The 27,460-nt window shown below is 36.8% G+C and overlaps 1 protein-coding gene across 4 annotated transcripts in view; it reads left to right on the forward strand.

Annotated features, from left to right (window-relative positions):
• The window catches only part of PDS5B (PDS5 cohesin associated factor B), a 102,063-nt gene that overhangs the window by 53,425 nt on the left and 21,178 nt on the right, over positions 1–27,460 (forward strand). For all 4 annotated transcript variants that reach the window (XM_032099566.1, XM_032099568.1, XM_032099567.1 and 1 more), the window contains exons 14-25: positions 1,481–1,562; positions 5,267–5,315; positions 6,739–6,878; positions 6,954–7,069; positions 8,022–8,127; positions 9,784–9,944; positions 10,568–10,691; positions 11,456–11,614; positions 12,394–12,462; positions 16,760–16,896; positions 21,317–21,440; positions 26,996–27,200. In XM_032099566.1, coding sequence (XP_031955457.1) covers positions 1,481–1,562; positions 5,267–5,315; positions 6,739–6,878; positions 6,954–7,069; positions 8,022–8,127; positions 9,784–9,944; positions 10,568–10,691; positions 11,456–11,614; positions 12,394–12,462; positions 16,760–16,896; positions 21,317–21,440; positions 26,996–27,200 — 1,472 coding nt within the window. The remainder of the gene's footprint in view (positions 1–1,480; positions 1,563–5,266; positions 5,316–6,738; positions 6,879–6,953; positions 7,070–8,021; positions 8,128–9,783; positions 9,945–10,567; positions 10,692–11,455; positions 11,615–12,393; positions 12,463–16,759; positions 16,897–21,316; positions 21,441–26,995; positions 27,201–27,460) is intronic.

Here is a 27,460-nt window from a genome sequence, read left to right on the forward strand (position 1 = left end):
TTATTGTAAATTAGTACTGAATTGTTATGAGTAGCCTAAGTCAGTGGACAGAAATAGTTTATAAACTATTAGAAAACAGAACTAGAAATAGCATCTATTTTTCAAGTGAGATTTTGAAAAAACCATTAGCTCGTAGGGTGTTTTCTAACAAAATGCAGTACATTTCAACCATACACAGCTAAAAAATGTAGTGTCAAAGATCTGGAAAGAAGCTTGAGTGCATGTCAGTCTTTTTATGTCTACGAAGAGATAACATTGATATGCTAGATCAGCCGTAAATATTACCTGACAACTTCTCAATTAATATACTACTTGTTGCAGCAGCCAAGATGACTTAAGAATGAGAAGAAATTACTTGTTTGTCTTTCCTCCTTCAGTATGCATTTTAATTATTATTAGATTAGGTGCCTTCTCCACCTTAAAATAGGTACGTGCATGTGAATTTGACTAATAACAGTTAAACTGCTGTGATGTTCACAAATGGATTCATTTTAGATAGTTTTACTTTGTTTTTCATGTAGTAGTACTGAGTCACTTGAAAATCAAATATAGGGGTTTTCTTTCCCTTGAAAGAGACTAGAAAAGGCTTTATATGAGAAAGAATGCCTTAAAAGATCCCAAAGCCTTCCAGTACTGCAAAAACTGATATTTAAATCCCCTGAATTTCTTGTATTGCCTGTCCAAAGATATAAAAACTTTAATAAACTAAAATTATGAATAGTATATTAAAAATAAAAAGTTACTGTTCTAGTGATCTTTAGTGTAGACTAAATGAAAATGCAGAATGGATGCTTTTCAGTACTTGTTATTTCAGGCAACAAGTAACTTCTGAATTCTCTAGTTTTTGTATGCAGCAGTACTCATTTTAAAGACGTAGACTTGTTCAGTTATTTATATAGATTGATTTTTTAACTTGTGGATTCTGTAAGTTTTTTAAATGCAGCTGTGACCTTTATTTATATGACTTACTGTTCCTGGAAAGTGTGCTAGTTTTCTATTTTGTTGAGCATCTTTCATGCATGTCTTATAAACTTAATCATGTCCGCTTCTCGCAATTTATTCATCTAGTAGCTGCTTCCTGTCTGCAAGAAAAACATTGTTTTGGTGATAAAAATCTTAAACATCTGCTTTAACCTACTTCTTGGAATGTTTTTAGAAGAGTGATTTCAGGCTTGTACAAATGAGTTCTTAATGGAGCAGAGATTAGTTACTTCCTCCTTCTTTGAAAGGCAGTATACATGAGCATCTGAAATGAAACTTGCTTCAAAATCTCACTTTATTCCAGTCTAATATGACCAAGTAAATTTTCCATATTATCCTACTAGGAAACATTTAGCCTTTGCTCACACAGCAGTGAAAGTTCAGATGATAAGTACATTTCTGAGTCTGAAATTGAAAAGACTGTAAAGACTCATTTTGGACAGTTGTGTTCATTGAGTAGGTAATTTTGACAGGTCTTTTAATTGTTTTCTATTTTTAGAGCATTGAATGAAATGTGGAAATGTCAAAATCTGCTACGACATCAAGTAAAGGATTTGGTTGACCTAATAAAACAACCCAAAGTGAGTTCAACTTATCTTTATTCCTCAAGTTTTAGTTAATGTACTCCTTTTTAATTCCATTTTGTTTGGCTATCTCAAGCTTATTTTTAATAGCAGACTGAAAATGTTGTGAAAGTTAACTGATACTCCATTAGACCATATTTGCTGTAGGAAATGTGTATAGATTTTGTTTGTGAAATCGAGGAGGAAAAGGGGTATTACAGAAATTTCTTAAATGTTTTGCCAGTCATTTAATACTAAAATATTTTCTGTGCAAGTTTGTGTTAAGTCTTGCCAGGACTGTTCTGGCTCTTGAAATGGTAAAACCAGCATATTATTTTTGACTGCCAAATCAAGTAATTAAGAACAAGTACCTATATACTCCGAACTTGTTATTTTGTGTGATTAGTAATTTTGAAGAAATTGGAATACTTTTGTCCCAGCAGGTTACTTGTTTCTCTTCCCTCTCAGAAATTTCTTAAAGATTGTATTGGATATACTAGGCACAATTTAATTTTCTTGTTTTTGCTCAGAAGGGAAAAATGAAAATTTATTGACCATTTAGGATATTCTCATGAAGTGAATTTCAATTTGTTTTAGTTACATCTACGTTCATACTCATGTTTGGGGTAGGGAAATTATAAGACTCAATTCTTGATGTGGTTTGGAATATAGTTAGAACTCGGCTTTAATGCTAGAAGTTTGATCTGGTGCTTTTTTAACAGAAATAATATAGAGTAGAAAGTGTTGCCACACTCAAATTCCAATGTGTCTGTGGGTGTGAATTTTATTTTTGATCTGTGTATATAGTGGTACCAAGGTAAATTTAATGATTATCCATTTGCTGGAATTACCTGAACCAGGAAGAGTGGGTAGCTGTGTGGTTGGATTATCTAATGGATCTGCTTAGAAATGCTAGTCTTGCCAACAGAGAGAGACTGCACTGAAATTAATAATTTTCACTTAGTGCACTTGAAACATGCTGTAATGTATTAAATTCCAAGTGCAGTAAATGCTAGTACAGCAGTACTTCACTGTATTTTGGTGACTGTACTGAAATGCTTTTCATGTACTGTTTAATGTTCTTTGGTGTAGGCTAAATACATTTATGCATTTAATACCTGAGTTAGTTCCTTGGTATTTTCTGCTTTCAAATTGAAAGTGAAATTTCAACTTTTCCTTTTGTTTTCAGAGAGTTGTTAAAAGTTCTTTCTCAGTTGTAAAATACCAAATATGATACGGAATTTAACATGAAGGCTTTGATGCCAACATAAGCATTGCATTCAAGAGAGTGCATGCTTTTGACACGTTTGCATTTGTCCATCTGGATTTTATCCTATTTTTTGCTCTTAAACATTTGAATGTTCTCTTGAATAACAAGACTACGTGGGAGAGTTTAGAGGGCTTGTGATAGTCTGAGGTGCCATTGCAGGCAGCAAAACAGTTTTGAGTTGGGGAATTGAATTTAATTTAGTATGTCAATTTACACAAAGTTTTACTTATTTATTCTGGTATTGAGAAGTAAAAGCAAACAAATGAACACTTTAAAAAACAGTGTTCAGCTTTCCTGTCAGACTCTTCTCTTCCCTGCTCTGCAGTCTCCAGGCTGTTCCCCATGCTCTGTCCCTTCGATGAGGCGATGGCAGCACAGGGGGTGTGGGTCAGGGCGTAGTGGTTCTCTTCCTTCTGCTGCTTCTTGTTTCTTACCCAGTGCTTCAGCAGGAGTTTCGCCACTGGCCACAGCCCCTTTAGAGTCATACTTTCTCCAGTATCTCCCCTCTTATCTCTATCTCCTGCTTTCTCAGAAACACTGTAGGCTCCTCTGGTTGAAGTTCTGATGTGTGGTGGATTGGTTTGTTTGTTGCGGACCTGGCTGGAAGTGACTTTGACCGGCACGGGGCAGTCCTGACCTCTTCATACAGAGGTCACCCAGTGGCCTTCGTTACCCTAAAACTTGTTCATTATTCCCCGTGCAGATGCTTTGCTATTTTTACTATAACTTTTTGGTTTTGTGGTGATCTTGTATGGTTTTTTTGGGGGTGTCTTCAGTTGATAGTTAATACAATTAAATCATTGTGGTTGTGATAAGACTGCATTTTCATAACCATAGACTGGAGGGGCATACAGTCCAAGTGGTGATCTTGAGACAAATATCCATTAGCCATTCAGAGCTATGTAAACATAGTTTTCTTTCAGGAAACAAAACTGAAATTACCTAGTAATCTTTTAGAATATACTTTGTGTGCTTTTTTCACTTTGGTCTAGTTTATTCATTTAGTCATTATAGCTTAGTTGTTTTGTTCTCCTGTAGTTGTTGTACCTGTGCCAAGTGTAGGCATTCTGAGAGCTTTCAGAGATAAAGAGGAATAGGACAAGAAATAACGTACAAAAGTTGCCACAAAGGAACTTTGATTAGGTAGTAAGAAAAAAAATTGCTGTAAGGGTGATCAGATATGGGAACAGGTAACCCAGAGATGCTGTGAAATCTTCATCCTTGTAAATATTTAAAATGCAACTAGGAGTTTGCCTGAAGCAAAACCTGATCCTGCTTTGAGTAGGCAGTTCACCCGGGTGACCTTAAGTTGTCACTGCCAACCTACATTATTCGGTAACTACAAATCTTTTGAACTTCCCAGTCTACCTTTCTGCCATTTACTGAAACTCTACAGTCATCTTCCTTTTTTCCTCTTCAGGGTCTCTTCAGACAAAGCACTATTGAGGAGGGTGGAAACATGTTAAGAAACTTTTTATTGCTTTTTATTGCTCCAACTTTTTATTTGTTCATAATTTCTCTTAAGACAGAAGGGACATCAAACTTGCCTTTAAGTCAAGTTACTTTTCTGAAGAATGGAAGCATAAATCACAGCTGCTCTTGTTTTCTCCTTCAGCAGCATACACAGCTAAATAAAATACATAACCTTGCCTGTTCATATGTGGAAAAGTGGGTGAATGCTGTTTCATGTCTAGCAGAGTATAATCTTCATTTGCTGCAGATGGATGCATGATAATGTAGATCAAGTGCCACAGTAGATTTTCTAAAAAGAAATGTTTCTTAAACTTCTTCAATCTGTCATAATTCAATAGAGTTATAATACTGCAAGTTAATACTTCTGCCTCAGGTTATTTGGTGTTTGGCTGAATTAGTAGTTGTTTGCTCAATCTGTTTTAATGGGAGCTTTAGCCAGTACTTGAAGACTCAGCGAGTATTAAGAGACCAGAACAGTCAGGATGGAAGAAACTCCACAGTACAGTTTTTGTTTTTCTCCTGAGTCACAAGAGGTTTGAATATGGAAAGTCTGTATCTGTTGACATCATTACTTGAATCCTGTAAATGATACCTGATTTCTGTCTTTTATCATTTTTTTTTTGTCTGAATGTGTGAGTTCAGCTGTGACAGCTAAGAGCCCTAAAAATGATGGCATTCTTCTGAGACTGCACACTACAGAAATAGCCCGTTCATGCTGTTCATAAGTTATATGGTAGATTGAAAAGTGATAAAAATATTTTACATAATCAATGCTGTAGGGATGATCTACTTTTTACTTCCTGTAAGTGTCTACATTGAATTTGCAGTGGTGGTTTTTGATTTCTAACACACTGATGTGTTAGGAGAATGGATGCTGACTTGTTGTTAATGCAGTCTGGAATCTTCCTCGTTGAATATTCAAATGGAAATAAATAATGTAAAATTTTTACTTAATCCATTTTTCTTTTGTGACTTGCAGACAGATGCCAGCAGTAAAGCTATATTCTCAAAAGTGATGGTTATAACAAGTAAGTCAGTAAAAGTATTTACAGTGTAAAAATTACAGTTGAACTATATTGCTTTCTTGCTTTAAAAATCATTTGGGGTAAGTTTATAAAAAGACATTTTGCAGCAGATAAAATTTAAAGCAAATCATTATAAAAGTGATGCTGCAATATGCTTTTAAGAATGAAGGCAACTCTAAGCAGAATTACCCTTACTGTATGAAGTTGTCAGTCATGAAGCTTATCACATTACCAGCATTTTGGCTGCATTATGGGCTAATTCAAGGTCTGGATGATCTAGGGTGTTAATGTCTATTTTAGCAATTATTATAGAATATATATATTCATAGATATTAACTAAACTACTAAGCTATGTACTAACCTACCTGTCTTTTGAGGTTTTGGTATTGTAAATGTCTTTGGGTGAGTGCAAAAGAGTTTGGATTTCAGTAGCAAGGAAAGCACTTTGAAAACTGATGAATGTCTGTGTAAGCTGAACTCCTGACAAAGAAATACCCGCCAACCCGAAAGCAACACTTTCTGTTCCCCGGGCCCACCATGCCAGTAGCATTAAAACCAGTATGAAGAAAAACTTGCTTTACAATTCTGAAAATTTGTTTTCAAACCCACCTTTTTAAAAAAATGCCATCTGTGCTGGCAAAAGAATATACTACATACGACTATGCACATTTTTGGAAAAAAAAAAAAGTGGAGGAAAAAAATGAACCTTGCTGCTTTGTTGGCCATGATCCCAATCCTTTTTTGATCAGTTTGTATTTTTTCTGATACTTTTAGTTCTGGGTTGCATTTAAAAAAAAAGTCAATACAGCAAAACAAATTGATAGTAGAACTTGTTTTGAAATAACTATCCTGTAGTCCTACACCACATTCTGTACCAGCTTTGCTTAACACTGGCTGCTCCAAAAATATGGAGCATCTTAAATAGTAGACTAACCCTTTGCCAATAAATTGCCTTGCTATAATATAAAATGTAAATATAAAATGGGGAAGTAATTTAAGAAATGCATTTTAAATGTTTTAAGCTGTTGTAAAGCTTATGTTGACTTAAGGGATAATTTAGCAAAAATACCCATTTGATGTTTTTCACACTTGTTGCATTGGGTGATCTGTGTACGGAGTATATTTTGCTGTGGAATTTCAGCTTTGCAGTCTGAGGTCAGCTTCAGCTGTTAGTAGTATTATTAGCAAGAACAACTAGACTTGCTGAAAAACGAGTGTGAAGGGTGAGGAAAGCAAATAGCCTGGGGAGATTTGTAGAAATTTGTGTCCTCAGAGATAAGTCTGCACATTTTGAGGTGTTTTGTGGTTTGATTTTTTGTGCTTTTTCTTTTTGTTTGTTTCGTTTGGGTTTTTTGTGGTTTGTATGATGTTCCAAACTTGTGTAATTTACAACACATAAATCGTGATTTATTTTGGTTATTTAAAGGAAACCTTCCAGATCCAGGGAAAGCTCAAGATTTCATGAAAAAGTTCACACAAGTTCTAGAAGACGATGAAAAAATAAGAAGTCAGTTAGAAATGCTTGTTAGCCCAACATGTTCTTGCAAACAGGCTGAAGGATGTGTGGTAAGAATTGCTCTGAAAGCGTGAAAATTTTTGGAACAGAATTGATTAGAAGTTTAATTACAACTTATATTTCAGAGGGAAATAACAAAGAAGTTGGGCAATCCAAAGCAACCAACAAATCCTTTCCTGGAAATGATAAAATTTCTTCTTGAGAGAATTGCTCCTGTGCACATTGATACTGAATCCATCAGGTATTTTTGTGTGTGTGTATTGTCGGCCATAGATCACAGGGTTTGAAACTGGGATTTCTTATTTTGCCTTTAAGCACAAGCAGTAATGGGCTTGGTGGGTGTGGCTTAAGGCTTGGTGACCTGCAATGTTTTCTTCTGTTTCAGGTTGTATAGGGGTTTGTGTGTTCTTGCCCAGAATGTAGTCATAGAAATAATTGCGTTGTCATTCAGCATAGCTGCAATGACTGATCAGTAAAAGGATGTGTTGCTGATGGACAAAGTGTGGTTTGCAGCCAGCCGACTTACTTTAAAATAAATTTCTGTCCAGACTGTTCAGCTGAAACTTCCCACCCAGAATATTAGCTCATAGTGACATAAACAGCAATGTCACTGAGGAAGTAAAGACTATGGTGGAGAGGCAGCATGACTTAAAGGAGGAGTAAGCAAATGAAGTTGCGGGAGGGGGGAGAAAAAAATAATTGTTGAAATGATTATTTAACAGCAATAGTTGAAATAAGCCTGTCAAGAAGGAATATGCAGGAGATAGGTCTTGTAAATTTGTCATCAGCTCTCAGCAGAACTGTTAAATGGTTATTTTTTTTTGTCTTGGTTAGAGACTAAGGATTGTAAACAGTTAATTTTCCAGTGGGTTGTAACCTCACCTTAATTCTTATTGAATTTGTTGCTTGTAATGCTCAGATTGTTCTCTTATTTTGGTCATTCTTCCAGAGTAATTTGTATATAGTTCTTAATTCGTGATGGATAAATATTTTCAAATGCAATGCTTCATAAGCTTTGATTTGGGTAGGAGATGAGGGCAACCAGATTATGTATGTAGTTGACATACTTGTTTTATGATAAGCTTATGTTTTTAAAAAGTTGCTTTAATAAGATTTTGTCTTAAACTTGTGAAAACAATCATACATGGTGGAATTGGAGTAACTACAAGGCCATGTTTTGTTTTCCTCTTCAGTGCCCTTATCAAGCAAGTGAACAAGTCCATAGATGGAACAGCTGATGATGAAGATGAGGGTGTACCTACTGACCAGGCAATCAGAGCAGGTCTTGAATTGCTGAAGGCAAGTATAGTCCCGGTGGTCAGTGAGCATGGGAAACTTTGCAAACAGCTTTGTTAAAATAAATCTTTAATTAGCACTTACTACTTTTAATCATAAGCATGTGGTGCCTACCTGGAAGAACCCGGTTTGGTTTCTTGTTCTTTATGCTCATCTTATGTGGCACATAAATAAAGTTATTTTTCAAATTATTTAGAAGCTTTTCTGGAAGCCACACGTAGTTGCTTGTGAGACAGTAGCAGCTGAGTTTTGATTATTAGAGCATGAATTCAGCTATTTGTAAATATAGTTGTGATACTTTTGGAACTGTACTTGTATATCAATACAACACTGTGGTTCCTCTGTGTTCCATGTAAATGGGGTCTTACCTATTTCAGCTATGAGTAATCTTTGAGACTCAGCTAACATAGCAAACACCATCAAGTAGTCCAGCTAGGGGTTGACTTCAGAGGCCTAAAAATCTAAAGGACACCCATACTGAAGTTTTCAGGGTATTTTAGATCAGCTAAGGACTAGGTAGATGCTCCTGAAAGGGTGTGGCTCTTTATCCAGATGTGCGCATTTAAGTAAAAGTTCAGATACCTAGTAGCACAAGAAATCTAAGTAAGAAAGAAAGAATCATGTTGTGAAGGACTATACTTGAATGAAGGCTTCCAAGTCAGTTCTTACATATTTGTATGAACTGGCATGACATATTTAAGAAGAGGAATAAGACTGCCCTGGAGAAAGCAGTCTATATGTACATCACAAGAATAATACAGAAAGGAGAAATATGGAAGTCCAGCATTGAGAATGCCATGCAGTGAAGTGGGGAGGAAGGTAACTTGGTTAAAATAGAGAACTGCATATGAAGAAGTTTCTATATTTTGAGGATTGTTTCTCTGACACGGGTCAGAATATTATGTGGAATGAGGCTAATAATCAACAGCCACTTAAAAATGAAGACCAAATTTCAGGGAGGATCAATTGAGGGTTTCTTTATTTCATTTTTTTTAACATGGGAGGACTGTCATACTTGAAAACAGCCAAGTCCAAGAGTCTGAAGGAGAGGTACAGAATCTGCTAAGCTGCTGTGGAAAGCTTGAGGGACTAGAGACCCTATTGGGTATGTCCGTGTTGCTATTTTAGAGATAGGAATTTCACTTCAGAGCAGAATCAATTCTTCCCCTGAGGAAACAAACATGAAGTCTTGGAGGCACACAAGCTGGGTTCCTTTCAGAGGAACAAAATTGAGATGGGCTTCAGAAGCACATGTTGTGTTGCAGTGGCTAAAGTGGATTTAGTCAGTCTAAAAATACTCTGAAGTAAAACTCCTGAAACATGAATATTGCTTCCTTAGCTCAGTTGTGTTTCTCTTAAGACCCGCTCCTGCTGTAACCCAGTACTTGCTAATGTAGATGTAGCCACTGAGAAGTACATGTTCAGAATAATAGGAGTAGAAACTGAGACTGGGGAGATAAATCTAACAAGATCATGTGTAAGGACAGAGAACTTAGGAGGTACTAAGAAAAAGGAGAGAAATGTGTATCATGGGTCAAAACCAGTGTGAGAGTATTGTAAATATTCCAGTATGGCAGTGGAAAATGACTCTTGATGAAATGTCCTAGTATAAGTAGACATTTAAAAAATGTTAACATGACTTTCATCATATTTTGGCAGGTACTTTCGTTTACGCATCCTATCTCATTTCATTCAGCTGAAACTTTTGAATCTCTCCTCGCTTGCCTGAAAATGGATGATGAAAAAGTGGCAGAAGCTGCATTACAAATTTTCAAAAATACAGGAAGTAAAATTGAAGAAGACTTTCCTCACATACGATCGTAAGTGGTGCATCTTACTCTGAGCAGTGATCTTTACTGTATAGGATTTTGGAAGTTCTCACTCTTACTTTCATCTGCTGTAGCATTATCCTGCATTCTTTTGGAAGAAAGTATAACTTAATTCCAAAAAGAGATTTTGGAAGACTTTAAAATGTAGTGCTTTTTAAAGAATGGAAGTGAAATGAATATACCCAAAATAGTGACAGCTAGTATGTCACTGATTCCACTATAATTTATATTGTTGTCCTTCAGAATTACTTGTTCTTTCCTAAATTATATATATGCGCTGTGTAAAAACATTCTTTGCAATTTAATGGTGATATATAGGCAAAAATATTTCCAAAAGAACATTTAGTAACCTGTGCAGGTATAAATGCCTGTTTTACCACATGATATTTTATCAACAAAAACTAGGGGTTTTTTGCTTGCAAGTTATGTAAATAAAATTTTTTCTTCTTTTTTTGAAGAAGTTACCCAAACAAAAACAAATAGCACTTTTGCAGAAGTGTTGTGTTTTTTATATGTATATCTGTACTTTTTTGCTAGTTTGATGTTTTAAAAGATTTTAAATTTGTGCAAAGGTACTTATCTCGGTCTATTTGTTTTGTTACACAACTTTTCAGTGCTCTGCTTCCGGTGTTGCATCATAAAGCTAAAAAGGGACCCCCTCGTCAAGCCAAGTATGCTATTCACTGCATCCATGCAATATTTTCTAGCAAAGAAACTCAGTTTGCACAGATATTTGAGGTAACAGTAAATATTTAAGTTACGTTTTACCGCTCTTTTATACTGCGCATGTAAACTAAGGGATGTAGTTGTGAGTTGTAGCAGATTTAGAAAATATATTTTTCCCCTTTCCTTTTGTTCTTGTATGGTTTTGGACTGAAGAATGGTAGTAGAGGTTGTTCTTGTATCTCATGATACATCATGTTTAGGGTTATATATTTTAAGATATGATGGAGTAAAACCAAGTGTTGGGCTATGTACCAGAACCATGCACTACTTATGGAAGGAGGAACCATACTCCTTACCCCTGTTGAAAATGGTCAAAAGTGTTTAAATGGTTGCAGAAATCATGGAAAACTGAATTGTGTTAAAGAGTAAATAAATACAGCTATAACTGCAAACATACTTTTTAATTAGTTCCCATCAACCTCTTATCTTGAAGGCTGAATCATAGTCCATTACTGGAATTGCTATCTTGAGATCTAGTTCTCCCACAAGAAAATAGGCTTTTTAATCCATTGTTTCCTAAATGGTCATGCTTGAGCTGTCACTTTTTGAACTCTACAGAGGTGATAAGTATTTTGTCTGTCATCTTGATGTTTCCTCTGACTTGAGGGAGACTTGTTGAGTTGGTGAATGTATCTTTAAATAGCCAATAGTTCTTCTAAAATTGTATTTCTGAAATAGAAATAGGCATGGGCAACTTGGTACAAAGCTGTCATTCCCATCCTCTCAGTAAGACACAGATTATATCAGTAATACCTGAATTTGTTGCCTTTTTTTAGCCACTGCATAAAAGTCTGGATCCAAGCAATTTTGAGCACCTCATTACGCCGTTGGTTACTATTGGCCATATAGCCATGCTTGCACCGGACCAGTTTGCTGCCCCTTTGAAATCTTTGGTTGCTACTTTTATTGTTAAAGATTTGCTAATGAACGATAGGGTGAGTATTTTTAAAACCTTGTGTTATGAGTATGCTTTTCCTGTAGTATCATACTCAGCAAGTACTTGGGAAGATATTTGGCATGCTGGTTCTACTTTTTGTATATGGTTGTCTTTTGATTTCCTCATGTAGTTCGGCTCCATTGAAAACCCATGGTACCAGAAAGGAGAGAGTTCTACTTATTTGGGAATCTTACAAAAGTGATGAGCTGCATAGCACAGCATTTGATCACTTGTGACTTGGCTTTGGTTAAAAAGGGGAAAATTGTTATGACTTCACTCTGTTTCTTATCTTGAGTGAGTTAGTTGTGGTTTTTAGGAAGCGTAATATATTTGAGATTAAAATACACGATTGGAATGGAAGACTGATTTTTAACTTTTTGAACACTTTTGTATTGATTATAAAGTGATTAATGAACTCGTGCATCATTAGAAATTGCTTGGGGAAAGATACACTGTCTAAAACAGTAAAATGTGCATGAAGTTCCAATCTACTGGATATGGAAAATCTGTAAGTTACGTTCAAAGCAATGGCTATTACACTCTAAAGGAATACTTTTCAGGTAACAACAACAAAAAATCCCTTTACTAATCTTAAATTTGCTAATACTTGGATAGTGAGGTATCTCACTTCAGTAGTGGTTACTTCTATAAGATACAGACGGCATAAAGGTGACCAGGGAGTGCTGCAGTATTGTTTTCAGAAGCAAACAGGAAAGAGGAGGTTACAAGTTTTACTGGAGAGTAGCAGTGGTGTAACAAATGTAACATTTGGTTTAGCTTCCAGGGAAAAAGACAACGAAACTTTGGGTCCCAGATGAAGAAGTGTCTCCTGAAACCCTTGTTAAAGTAAGTAGCATGTACTATGTTTTCCTCTATATTATGTTTATAATACTTAATAAGTTTTGCTCTTGGGAACGTATTTTTTAATTATGGTTTTATGCATAAATTTACTACACATGTCATTAAATTTTTCGTTAAGCTCTTTATATGTTTAGTTTTGTTTTCTGACACTTAACTGTGATGATATCTGGAGTACTCAAAATAAAATTATTTTTCCTCTCCTCTTCAATGTAGGAGTTAAACACTATAGAAATTTTTTTAAAAGTCTTTAGTTTTTCTCTTGAATTTTTATGACATTCCAAGAAACTTTCAGTGTTGTTTTGGAATAAGAAAAATGGGGTTTGGATTTGTCAGTTTCCTCAAATGAATAAATGTGTTACTAAAATACTAAAAATTGTTTGCTTTTCTCTGTGTGCAATGTGTATTAGAGAAAAACCTGGATTTAAGAAAAAAATCACTTTAAAATGGTGGGGGCTTTGTTTTGGTTCTTTATTTAAAAATGTCATTTCAAGCTTTTTTTTTTGGAGTAAGTGTATTACGTTTTCTGTACTCTGTAATAGATACTGTCACTCAATTTTTCACTGAATTAGAAATAGACTTACGATGTGGAAAATATATTCTGTATCTGTATTTGGTTTTTAAATGCCCTTCAGAACAGGGATAGATTTTTCACTTCTTTCAGAATGAGATGCTTGTCTTTTGTAGCATGCTCTGTTATATCAGTTGTTTAGTTTCTAATGTCTTTTGAGTAAAGTTGCTCTGGTTTTACTAAGTTCTTTGCCTTCTCTCAAGGTTGTTAAACTCTTCCTAGCAGACCTCCTTCTGTGCTAGTTTAGTAAGTACTTTGGTTTCCAGCTTGGTACAGAACTCATTACTGGAAAGGCTTGATTTTGTTTGGAGTTGATTTGTTATTTTTAGTTGTTTGACTACACAAAGGATATTTTTCATATTTGTACAATTCCATAGTTAGACAGTACACTCAAAAAATTGTTAAAAGAATGAACCTTTGTTTTAATTTAATGAAGTGCTAGTTTTAAATAGACATGATTTCACTTCAGGGATTGTACATGTAACTTGAAGCAGTAAATATTGTTTTTCTTAATTATTTTAAACGATTTGTGAAGCTGTAATAACTCTTTAAAATGTGCTTTTATGTTGATAAAACTTCTCATACATTTGGCTGTTTGGAAGGGAATTAACCTTTTGATTAATTTGAGGTTGAAGCCAAGCCTGAAAACTGTAAGAAGCATTTATTTGCAGGTGAAAGCAGGTTATTGTGAAAATTGATTTGCAAATTTAATTAGCATTTATTACTACTGAGGAGCATAAACTTAATGTATGCTGCAGGCCACGCCATTAGTTTGTAAATTATTTCTCTTTGATAGTGTGTTTTTCTTCACTCTGGTTTTAAAAGCCTCTTTTTCCCTCTGTAACATTATTATATATCTAGTGGGGATTTTAAAACTAGCAAGTTGGAGTATGAAAGTGGGAAGGACTGCTGAAGACTAAATTGTAGTGTTGTCCAGCCTAGCAGATGTAGACTGATACAGGAGAGCCTTAGTTTTGGATGCTAAGCTTTAAATGAAAGGATGTCTGCAGAGAAATGTTTCAGTACAGTATTAACTATGACTTGGATTAATGAGTGTGTGAGTTAGACTGGAATTCCTGCGCCTGGAACTTGAGTTCTAAAGCAGTAATCTCTCTTGGCAGTGACCTGTGATGAGTACTGTGCTCCATGCGGTGGATTGAGACTCGTGTAGTAGCAGTGATATTTCTTTTTTCCTTCCATATCACTGGAATATAAGAGTTCTCATACTGTTTCTCTAACTATGTTCTAAGTGGACTTCGTTTGATTTTTCACTCCTGCACAAACATGCAGCCTTTGTGGCTCTGAAATCTCAAGCAGTAGAAACCTGAGCCAGCTGCTGTCAAAATGGTGATGTTACAGTAGGAAGACAGTGTTATCTTTTGATATGGTTCTGTCTCATTTTTGCTTTCTTGATCTTTTCATGTTGTGTATAATAATTTTTCATCTTGTAGAAGAATTCTAGGCTCATAGAACACCAATTGAAATGAGGTTCAGACTGGATATAAGGAAAAAACCTGAGAACAGTCATACAATGCAACAGGTAGCAAGAGGTTGCAGATTGCCAAGAGAGCCTGTGCAGTCTTCATTCTTGGAGGGCTTTCAACACCACAATGCGTAAAACTGAGACCAGTGTGGTGTGATTTCATATCTGACCTTCCTTTGAGCAGGAGATTGAACTGGAGACCTCCTAACACTCCTTCCAACTGCAATTATCTTCTAATAGCTACACTATTTGGTTGCAAAGGGAGAATTTAAAACATTACATTAGTCCAAACTCATGTTGTGTTTAACTAAGTCTTCAGGTAATCAGTAGTAGTGACTGGGGGAATTCTTATGCCCTGTACTAATTTCATGGGAATGCTTAATTCTGAATGGTTGCTGGAATGTCATCATATCATCATTAACACCAGCAAAGAAATAGGGAAACTAGTGGGGTCAGACAAAAAATTCTGAAGGAGATGGGATTAGGACTTGACTACATGAAAGGAAGGCTAGAATAGGTTTGGATAATAAAACCAGGGAAAAGGAATTATGGAGGGAATTATTAGAAGCAAAGATTGAAATTGAAATTAGTCAGGGGACGAGGTAGCGTGTGACTGTTCCCTGGGTGAATACATCATTTATTTGAAGACCAAGGAGAGCTGGCATATTTCTGTCCTCCCAACAAATGGGAGGCACTTATGGTTACAGGTACTGGTTATGACATGAAAAAAGTGATTTTGTGAGCTGTGAAAAGATCTGATGCTGTTATTGTTGTATTGCAATTATTTATTTGGTTTATTGCTAGTAAAATCTTCTGGTGGATAGTTAGAACTGTTCCAGTGGAAGGCCCTTTGAAAGTGAGGGCAAGACAATTTAATTTCTATTCCTCAGACTCCATTTGCATTTTGGGTTCTGGGGACATCCTACAGCTTGCTGGTGTTACCCAGTGTGGTGGAATAAATGGACTACAGTGCTAAAAAATATACTCACATGTAAGTGGTGGGCCTAGAACTGAGATCTGACAGGACCACTTTGGTCAGTTAGTTGCAAGAAATAGATCAAATGTATGATAAATTGAATTTAGTGATATTATAAATGTTTATATAAAAGTTACTGCTTTTTCCAATAATGAGAAAATTTGAAGTTACCATGTAAGTTTTCTAAAGCTTTTGGGTTTTGTTTTGATCTTCAGAGTTTGGTATTTTGTTTTGGTTTTGGCTTTTTTTTTTCCCCCCCCAAGGATGTCTATGTGATTCAGATGAGCATTTTCATTTTGCTGTCAGAAGATACCCCTCTTTGTTTTCTTTATTGTCTCTGCTGTCATATGAAAGGAAAGTGAAAGGATAAAGGGATTCAAATATGAAAACAAACTTAATCTCCACATTGATGTTTTATTTTCACTAAAGAAATGTGAAATTATTCAGTGTTTCATATAGTTGCTGGATTCTGCATACTGGCAGAAGCTTGCCTCGAAACACTTGGTGTTTCCATTGACAAAAACAAGTTATTCCAAGTAACCGGCTTTGAGGCTTTTCTTTAAATAGCTGTGAAAAAAATACTCATTACCAGGCTAAGTTATCGTGGTACAGATTGCTACTCTTAACAATCAAAATGTCTAAGTGTTTTTGTCATTTATTTGTCTTAAATTTAAATTCAGGTATTACATAGATAAATAGAGACTATATGGAGATCGTTTAAGCACAGGAATTTAACGCCAAGGTCATGGGTTCAATCCCGGTATCGTCCATCCACTTTAAGAGTTGGACTTGTGGATCCTTGTGGGTCCCTTCGAACTCAGAGTATTCTGTGAATTATATGAATATATAAAGATGAAAATGTGTTCTACTTTTCGATCCAGTAGTATTTTCTTAGTGAGTATAAACTGTTTTACCTATTTCACAGTATTTAATGGATGTAAGCTCAATTAAGAAAAAGTTTTCAAAGGACAAAATATGTGATTAGTAGAAGAAACAGCTCAAACTTTAACTAAATGTATAATTTTTATTTGCTGTAATACATGTATGAGACTTTCAGTGAAAAGTTGCTGTCTAGCAAGAATGTCTAGTTATCTTTTGGTATTGAAATGATGTTTTGCAGTCCTGACAGGCTTATGTTTGTCCCAGCAGAAAGCACTTGGGAAAGAATACTATGTGATTAAATTAAGATAAAGACTATTTTAAAAATGAGGCTTATGGTATGATTTGACTTTTTGATACCAATTTTTTTTTTCAGATTCAGGCCATCAAGATGATGGTTCGGTGGTTGCTAGGAATGAAGAACAACCACAGCAAGTCCGGAACTTCTACTCTGAGGTTGCTAACAACTATATTACACAGTGATGGAGATTTAACAGAGCAGGGGAAAATAAGGTATGTAACAGATGGTAATGTTTTCATGTCTGTGTTGATGGTGTGGGGAGAGTTTTCGTCAAAGTAGTATGTAAACTATTCTGTTAGACTGCTTAACAATTTATACATCTATTTCTTAAGATGTGATGGTAAGCTTGGCTGGGTTCCTATGTAAGTTTGCTGAGTCTCAGGTTTTGTAACACTGTACACACAGCTGAATTTTAGTTTTTATATTCTTGCTTTCATTTATCTCTTCAATAGGCCATTACTCATATTGCAGGAATAAACTGTGCAACTTCCTCCTTCCTACTGAAAATTGGTTTAATTTTTTATGGAGCTTGCTGTTCCTGATCTACCAATTGCTGTGTATGCCAAAGGCCAATAGGTGGGCTTTCTAATAAAAAATAATAGCGTGTTGTATAAACCAGGTGGAAATAGTACACAAGACTCTTCTGCTTGGAGGCAGGCTAATCCCTTGGGGTCTCTAAAAGTAAAAGCAAGAGGGAAATGTGTAAACAGGATTAAGTCTCAATAAATAATTTACCTCTTAGGTGACTGTTAGACAACTTGTTTTTCTGGGTGTCTTCTTAATCCTCTGTGGTAGGTAAAGTGACACGTTGTCAGCTAGTGTTGTTTGCCAAACATTGAAAATTTATTTCTACAAAAGCCATTAAGGGCATGGGTGGATTGTGTCAGTATGTGTAAAAAGGTGCTAATTTTCGGGTAGAGTTAATGTTACACGGTAGTTATGCAGATAGAACCCATATTGTATGTGCAAAATTGCAAGCCTGAGAATTGTCTAGTATATTATCTTTGTAGCTACTGTGTAGTCTGTCCTAAAATTCTTTGTAAATAATTGTTTCATAGTTTTATATTCTGTAATATGACCATCTGTGGCAGTTGCCAGGGAGTTGAGTGGCAGTAATTTAGCTTTTCAGCACGACTACTTGGTGCTCATGGTTGGCTTATGCAGTTGTTTATGAATAGATCAGTTCTGTAGACCTTGTGTGTTTTCATGCTTGGAATGATGATTCCTTACTGTGTGTGGTTTAGAAATTTAATTTTTCCACTTCTTTTGTACTCAAAAGTAATAGTAGAAACTTTATATAATGATGTGGTCAGTTCTCCGTTTTTAAATCAAGTTGATGGAGGGCTATGGAGGGATCCTTTCAAGGTAGGGAGAAAGCTGCAGTGATGTGATATTGCTGTGGAGGTGAACCTTCAAGCCCAGAGCATGGAGCTCTGTCTGGGGATGGATGACAAGCCAACAGAGAGCTTATGGGTTAGGACTGAAGAGCAAACTGCTCTGGGTGACATTGTGGTGAGTGTCTGCTGTGGGACCCCTGACCAGGAAGTGGATGAGGCCTTTAAATGCTGGAAACAACTTCATGTATTGCAGTCTTTGGCCCTCATGGGGAAATTCAACCACTCTGATATCTGCTGGAAGATCAACACAGTGGGGCATAACAATCCAGGGCAGCATCAATGACAACTTTTTGACACAACTGGTAGAGGACCTAATGAGGAGAGGCTCTCTGCTGGGCCTCATACATCCCAACAAGGAGGGGCTTACTGGGGATGTGAAGGTTGAAGGCAGCCTTGGATATAATGACCCTAAGATGGTGGAGTATCAAAATCCTGAGGGCAAGAAGGAGGTCAGAAAGCAAGATCAGTGCTGGACTTCAGGAGAACAGTCTTGGGTCTCTATAAGAACGTGCTTGTTGGATCCCGTTGGATAAGGCCTGGAGGGAAGAGGGTCCCGAGAAAGCCAGTTACCTAGAATTCAAAAATCACCCCTCAATGCTCAAGCGTGGTCACAGCAGAAAGTCAGGCAGATATTTCAGCAAACCTTACCTGGATGAGCAAGATGCTCCAGGCAAAATTCAAACACACAAGGAGGGATTGAGAGCAGCCCTATGGAGTAGTACTTGGGGGCACTGGTGGATGAAATGGTAGATGTGAACCAACAATGTGTGCTTACATCTCAGAAAGCCAGCTGTGTCCTGGGCCACATCAAAAGAAGTGTGGCCAGCAGTTTGAGGGATTTGATTCTGCCTCTTTAGCCCACCCTGGTGAGACCCTAACCCAAAGTACTGCATCCAGCCCTGGGATGTTTCTCAGCACAGGAAACATATGGACCTGGTGGAGCATGTTCAGAGAAGGGTCACAAAAATGATCAGAGGGCTGGAGCTATGAGGAAAGGCTTAGTGAGATGGAGTTCTTCAGCCTGGAGAAGAGAAGGGTCTGGGGAGACCTTATTGTGACCTGTCAGTACTTAAAGGGAGCCTGTAGATAGAAGAAACTTTTTATGGTGAGGGTGATGAAACACTGAAACAGGAGGCCCAGGGAGGTGATAGCTGCTCCATCCCTGGAAACATCCAAGGTCAGGTTGGACAGGCCTCCAAGTACCTGCTCATTGCAGGGGGTTGGACTAGATGATCTTTAACAGTCCATTCCAGCCCCAACTATTCTATGGTTGTATGAGGTATACAGAAGGAGGAAGTAGAGATAACCTGGCAGGAATACAGAGAATACCATCTGAGATACAGTTAGGAAAGCCAAATCCCAAATGGGATAAAATCTAGTGAGAAGTGACAAATGCAACCAGAAGAGCTTCTTTAAGTAAATGAGTGACGAAAGGAAGACTAGGGAAAATGTGCACCCACTGCTGAATGAAGCAAGAGCCCTGATGACAGGACATGTATTAATTATTTTGTGATTCCCACTATTGCTTTTCAGGAAAGCTCCAAACTGGTAGAATGGCCATTCCATTGTCTCTGTGAGATATACTGCTTACACTAACAATTACTCTAAAACCTGAAGCACAGGAGATGATGTTTCAGGCCTGTTAGTTCTGCATGGAACTTGCTGACACTTCCTGACCTTAGTTCTTCACCCATTGAGTCCAATAAGGGTATCTTCTTTCTGGCAATGCTTACTGTGTCCCTTCTGTGCAAACCTGATACTGCTCCTTCCAACTTAGAGTAGACTTTGAAAAGAGAAAAATTGTCCATTCAGTATAGAACATAATCTTCTGGATTGTACTTGATATGAGGTCATTCTGTGAGAGTCAATTTTAGTGTTCATGGCTTGCATTTGTCTTTTAAACAATGTTTAGTAATTTGCTGAAGATTATTGAATTAAATGAAAATGGCAGGGCTCAGGAGCCATTTGATGCCATTGAGGCCATTAGTCATGTTGTGATCATTGTGATGTTATTGCCCTCATCAGCCATAAATGCTTTTTAAATCTACACAACTCTGCCTTTCTGTGACTGTGTAAGGAATTTCTTACTTTTTTTATTTCAAAGCACGGTTCAGCCTGGAGTCTAAGGTGAAGGCAAGGTCCCACTTGGAAAACAAATCCCTTCTCTTGTTCAGCCTTCACACTTTGAAGTAGTAGGATTGATGACTTTGTTGAATTGCTTTTAAATCAACAACTGATTTCTTTGAAATGTTAGCATGTGTAGGTTAAATTCACCAGCCTTGTATTTTTTTTAATATTGAATTTTATCAATAAGCAGTATCTAAACTACCCTTTCCAGGTCTTTCTTTTTAACTTTATAACTCACAAACAGTCCTACAAAATTCAAGATTATACTTATTTTCTATTTGTAGTTAGGTAGAAGAGCTAGGCTGAATCTTGCATGTCTTTGTAGTAGGATTTTGATTTTAGTCTATACTAAGCAAAAAATAAGAGTGTTTCAGTATCAGAGGACACTAGCAGTATTACTAGAAAGTATTGATATTAGATATGATCTGCATTTTTTCTTAAACTAAAGCTCACCAAGAGTAAAATTACTAAAAAGGTTTAGGAGTTTAGAATGTCATAGTTTTGTGCTGTAGAAAATTTGCCACACGTCTGATATACAACATTTTTAGTGGTTGCATCCAAAAGACACTTTACTATTGTCTTAAAATAAAATTCACTCAGTCATGTATTACAGTGTCTAGTTAATCTTAATTTATGTTGGCCTGAAACATAATTTTGAGCTAGAAAAGTTTGGCACTTAGGGGACTAGAAATGGGCTGGCACTTCTTTAGCAGGACTGCCCTGCTGAAGGAGGACCAGCAAGCTGAACAGAAGTATCTTACTGCTAAACATGGTCTCTGAGGGGCAGTATGGACTGTCCTGGTTCAATACACAGCTAGAACTGTTTCACACCCATGTGAAACTTTTAGGAGATTTGAAGGAAGATTTTTATTGCCAAGCTGGGACCAGGTAATGGTAATGTGGTAATAGGCTGTAAAATGTGGTGCCATGAAAATTACTTTGAGTTTGAAATTGCTTCTGCTGGCATGGGGGTGGTGGCTAAGTTCACAGAAACTTCTTTCTAAGTACTTGTTTTTCAGTGATGCAAACTTACTGACTTCATTCAGTCAAATAATTACATAATTTTTTTTACTAATTAACCTTCACAATCCATGTGCTTGTTTTTCAGTAAACCTGATATGTCTCGCTTAAGGCTGGCTGCAGGGAATGCTATTGTGAAGTTGGCACAAGAACCTTGTTACCATGAAATCATCACCTTAGAACAATACCAGCTGTGTGCACTAGCCATAAATGTAAGGAAATTTGTTGGGAGTTGTGGGTTATCAGCAGATGTATATTGTTGTATGTTATGTATATTTCTGTGAATCTGGTTTTATGTAAAACATTCAGCCTTGGCATGAAATTATTTTTCCACTACGTAATCCTGAAAACTCATTTTGGATGAGAATTAGATCTATAGTACTGGGCTGTCCATTGGGGGAGTACTAACTTAGAGCAGTCAAATGTTAGAATATTGATAAGCTGAGAAATGCAGTATGTATTTAAGTAATACCCCAGCTGCACTATGACGTTACTAGAAGCTGAAATGAGATGATGTAAAGTATGTTGAACTGTGGTGACAACAGTGACCTTGGTTTCTCAGTAAAATTTCTTGGGTAGAATATATTTGGAATGCAGAGGTCTGCAAAGATAATTAGCATCCTTCAAATATTAGAAGAAATAGGGAGAGATTCCTTAGTAGATGCTGGAATTTTCATCCTTGACTTCTGCCTGTTAGCCTATAGTAAGAAAGTAACTCTCAAATTGTAAGTAAAGATACAGGGATCCTGTCTATTTCTGGCTTGTAGACTTAGCAAATTGTACAGAAATTGGTTCACACCCCAAGAGTAAGGTGGTCATGAAGGGACTTCTGTTGGTGTTGTTCGTGTAACTGCTGGTGTTCTCCTGGCTTTCCAGAAGTCAAGAAATCCTCTGGAAGGAATCCTGTCCAGAAAATACCAGCAGTAGTAATGATATTCCATTCTAGACCCTAATTCCTGTGTCTGGCTAAAGCTTTAAAAGCTGCAACCCATTTTAAATGTCAGAAGACTTTAAATTGGCATTTAATATTAAAAAATACAGGGTATGGCTCCTGTGTGGATATTGTTTATTTTCATAGGGAGTATCTTTTTTAGTTTCTTAAGTTGCTTGGAGTTGGTTACAGTTAGGCTAGAAAAATCATTCCTGTACCAGAGTAGGACAATCTGTATTAGGCTTGTATATTGTTTTAACTATGTTTATGTGGATTTTAAGCTTCTGTATTCCTATGGAAAGGAGCCCTTATTCAGTTCCCAAATGCTAAGAAAAACAAGAGAAGTGGAACAAAGCTTTAAACTACTTAAGCAGATGAAATCTAGCAAAAATGCAGCAGGAATTCAGTGGTAGTACTGAAGGTCTTTACACCCAAAGCAAAGCCTGATACTTTTCAGTTTTCATATTCCAAAACTGAATATAAATGTTAATCTTGTCTCAAAACGAGTTTTAAAGATTTTTACAGTTCAGAACAAAACTAGTCGAGAGAAAAATAGGCACTTAATGTAATGACAAATAAGTTCTGTCTCTGCTCTGGAAAGGATATTTGAGCTGGATAATGTCATGCCAAACTGGCCTTGTCAATGTAGTATTTGCACGTTCTGTTTTCTTGTGAACCCAGTGATCAAAATCTGTTCATTTCTTCAGTCATTTCCCTCCTGCCGCAAATCTTTCTTTATTGCAGATGTTAACCTTGTAGTTCCTATCAGAATTTTGCTTCATTGTTTTGATACTCTTTTCAGTATGTTAAGTGCAGGCTCTTTGCCCTCCATTTCATCAGTATCTCTCACTTTTATCACCTATTTTCCAACTGTAACAGTCTTAACTGTTTGTGGATATTCTAACAGATGTGTTGTCACCTTTTTTGTGTCTAATGCTTACTTTCCCTGAATTTTCAAAAGGGAATTTTGAGAGACTGAAATTAGAACGCAATAGGGTTATCAACACTTATAAACCAGTTAGTATCACATTTTACTATAGCATTATAGCATGCTTTGAATCGGAAGCAACCCATAAATATCATCTCATTAAACTCCCCTGCTGTGGTCAGGGACACCGTCCCACTAGGCCAGATTGCTTAAAGCCCCATCCAACCTGGCCCTGAACATCTCCAATGATGGGGCATCCACAAGTTCTCTGGGCAACATGTTCCAGTGTCCCACCACCCACACTGTAAACAAATCTCTTCCTTATGTCCAATCTAAACCTCATCTCTTTCAGTTTAAAGCCATTGCTCCAGAGCTGGACATAGCACTCCAGATGGGGGTCCCATGAGAGGAGAGTAGATGTTGAGAATCCTCTCCTTGGCTGCATTGGCCACTCTCCTTCTGGTGCAGCCCAGGACACGGTTGGCTTTCTGGGCTGCAAGCTCATGTCCAGTTTTTCATCCACGAGTGACCCCAGTCCTTCTCTGCAGGGCTGCTCTCAATCCCTTCATCCCTCAGCCTGTATGGATACTGAGGATTGCCTGGAGCCAGGTGCAGGACCTTGCACTTGGAGCTCTTGAACCTCCTGATGTTCCCCTGGGCCCAGTGCTCAAGCCTGTCAAGGTTCCTCTGGGTGGCATCCCTTCCCTCCAGTGTATCAACTGCACCACTTGGTTCAGTGTCATCCACAGTCTTTTTGAGGGATGTTCTGAACCCTCCTATCTGTGTAATTAACGAAGATGAACAATGCCAGTTCCCGTATTCCCCCTGAGCATGCCACTTGTTACTGATCTTCATTTGGACATTGATTTTTTGGACTGTAATCCTTTGGACATGGCCATCCAGCCATTTTCTTATCAGTTGAGTAGTTCATCTCTGAAACCCATATACAATGTTGTGTATGACTGTGTCAAACCCCTTATGGAAATCCAGGCAGGTGACATAAATTGCTCATCCCTTATCCATTTGCACATTCACTTCACTGTAAAAGGTTAGACCAGTCAGACATGATTTGTCCTTTGTAAAGCCATGTTGGGTGTCTTTAATCCCCTCCCTGGGGATATTCATATGCTCTGTCATCACTTCCAGGAGAATCTGTTCCACTGTAGTATCATTTCTGTCACTTTTCCCTCTTCATTTATTGATATTTCTTTGCCTTTTGTGACTTTCTAAGTTGTTTTCTAGAATTTAGATTGTAAGCTCTGTCACGTCAGGAATTTTACCTTTCATTTTCACAGCAGCTCCTAATGGATTTTGAATACTTACAAATAACTTTTCTAGATGTTTTTGAGGTCTTCTCCAGTTTCCTTTCTCACTGTCAGTGGAGGTGCTCAGATGCAGAGTAGCTGTAATAGCTTTAATGACTTTTTCACTTAAAAGTGGTACTGTATTGAGCTTTTTTTTTTTCTGAGATTTCACATGTGCACATATGCATACATATATTTTTATGCTTAGAGTGGCTAGTATGAGAATCTGTTTCTTGATGGTAGATACTGATTACTCTAAAAGTTTATTTATTCTTAACAATTTCAAGTCTAGCCACAAATTAGGTGACACAAATTAGGCCAAATCTGGTTTTGTGTTATTTAATTCACAGCAAAGGTTCTTTAAGTGGGCAGATCAGAAAATAGATTAAACAAAAGGAAAAAGCTTACTTTTTAAGTCCTGCAATGGTTGCACGGCTTCTGCTGTGGTTCTGTGCTGGTGGTTTTTTTTCCCTCTGATGCTGCCATTTTGTATTGTATAATGATTGGAGTGCAGAACAGATAACTAAATTTTGTCACTAATTACTGTATGAAAGTGGCAGTGGTAAGCAGGGGCTTTATGATGATGAAATGCATGTAATTTTAGTTATTTTAAAATAAGTTGCATATGTATTTGGCCAGTCTTATAACGTTACCAGCAGTTGACTTCTTTGATCTCCAGAAGAAATTTTGATGTCAGCAGAGCTTCATATTGAAAGAGAGTGAAAAATAATTGAGGATAGTACTTCAGTGTTTAACAGCCTTTAAGATCAGATTTAAGATCAGATTTAAGATCTGATAAGCTTTGCTGTTGAAAATGCAATTTAATTGGATTTAGAATAAATCTTGTAGCTTGCTTAAGTTTCATTTGTTTAAAAAAATCCCAGAGCTTTCTCAGTTTTCTTTGTTAACTCAAGTTGGTGTAATTGATGAATCAGAGCTATGTCTGTGTGATACTTGATGCTTTACAAGTATGTATTTTTTAATACTTTTAAATGGTGAACTTCTGATGAATTGGCAGAGACATAGATATATAAAATGGGATTAATTTATGGAGTTTGTGTATGCTGTTAAAAATAGCATACCTTAGTTAAGTTTTGTCCCCCTTCTTCTTAGTGAACTTGTGTAGCTCAGTCAGATTTAAGGTTATTCCCAATATTGAGAGATAAATTATAATCATTCCAATTGGCCACGTAATGCCATCAGTAACAACAAACTACCTCCCTTGTCCTCTGAGGCAAAGAGGAGATGTTTCCCTGCTGAAAACACCAACTAGGCATCAGTCTCTTCTAAGCTTCCTAAAGGCATTAGACTTAGGTGATACTGAGGAAGAAAAGAGGGCTCTATCTTAGCCTCCTGTGGGTGGTGGGTTTGCTAGAAGGAGGCAAAAGATGTTGAGCAGATCTCATGGTTTGGGTTTGTGGGCTTGGGTTGCTTCAACTCTGGCTACAGTGGATGTTTCAGGGTTTCAGTCCATAGAGAGGGAATATTGCTTGAAGTGCAGAAAGGAGAAAATGGGGCTTGATTTAAAAAAGTGTTTTCTGGATTTCATTTTTGGTGGGGGAAGAGGGAGGCTTATTTTATCTATTACATGATCTCTTTTGATGCCATTTGCAAATTTAGCAGAGCCCATGGTTGGGTTTTGGCTCTGCACTTCCAGTTGACTGATAACTGGAAACCTTCTTCGATTCTTTCTGACTTCAAAACTGTCATTTGACTAAAATAACTGCTAACTCCTGTTAAAGCTTTTTTTCTTTACATTTAGAGGTAAATCTTTCCTCTTGACCTCTTTTTGGCAGGTTAAATATGCCAAGCTGTTTTGGTGACCTTGTTTACCTTAAGCTTTTCTGTATGTTTTCTTCGAACTCTTTTCTACATGTGTTTTTGTTAAGCTCTCTTGTCCTGTGTTAGTAAATGGTTTGTGGTATGTACATAAGAAACAAAACTAGTTTGTGCCTTTTCTGGAAATATGTTGCTTAATCAACTGTAAAACTACAATTCATATTATTTTACTTTGTGTTGTTTGGCAGCTGTTAGACACAGGTAATTATCTTCCGTGGTCAGTTGTAGTGCATAGGTTTCCACAGTATAATGGAAAGGCTTGGTACGCTATTCAGTGTTTCACCTTATTTGGTAATTCTGTTGAATTTTATTCAGTTTTTATTATTAATGTCTTGATGAAAATGTGTGAAATCATAGCAGTAAAATTAACATGTGGTGCTTACTGGTGGCTAAAATATTTTCATGCAGATTTTTGACTTTGGTTTTACAAAGCAAGTGACCCAACTGTAAACAATTTCAGTACCTCCATGCCTTAGTACTGTGCTAAATTATGCCTTGGGTCCTGAGTGCAACATCTTCTTGCACAATTTCTTAGCTCTTCTTCTGAACTTACAGGAAGCTTCAACTGATGAGTTCAGTTAAATTGCTCTGAATCGGCATTAAATAAACCCCTTGCAATTCCTATGTTTCAGTGGCTTCAAGGTCTAATTGATTTTGGCGTATTTACCTGAGCTTCCATGCTTTATTTTACAGTCTATATTGCTTTCAGAAAAGTTTACTGTTATCTTTTTTGGTTTTGCCTTTTTTTTTTTTTTTTTTTAATAGGATGAATGTTACCAAGTGAGACAAATATTTGCTCAGAAACTTCACAAAGGCCTTTCTAGACTACGGCTGCCACTAGAATATATGGCTATTTGTGCACTGTGTGCAAAAGATCCTGTGAAAGAGAGAAGAGCTCATGCTAGGCAGTGCCTTGTGAAGAACATAAATGTCAGAAGGGAATATCTGAAGCAACATGCAGCAGTTAGTGGTAAGAGAATAGAAGTCACTCTTTGGTACAAGTGCTATAGTTCAAATATGAATGTGAGTAGTCTGAAAACATTGATGGTTGTCTGTTTTTATGCACAGAACCACTGTAAATTTGATTTGGAGGTATCTAATGAAAACTGAAAACTTCCAGGTTTTCTGATTTCCTTTTGTCCAGATTTTCTTTTGATTTTTCTTTGACAGGCACTGCTCAAAACTTCTGAGTTTTGTTAAAAACGTACAAATGCTTATGCGTAAATATAT

Source organism: Corvus moneduloides, chromosome 2 (assembly GCF_009650955.1).
Source record: "Corvus moneduloides isolate bCorMon1 chromosome 2, bCorMon1.pri, whole genome shotgun sequence".
In the NCBI taxonomy this organism is placed as follows: Eukaryota; Metazoa; Chordata; class Aves; order Passeriformes; family Corvidae; genus Corvus; species Corvus moneduloides.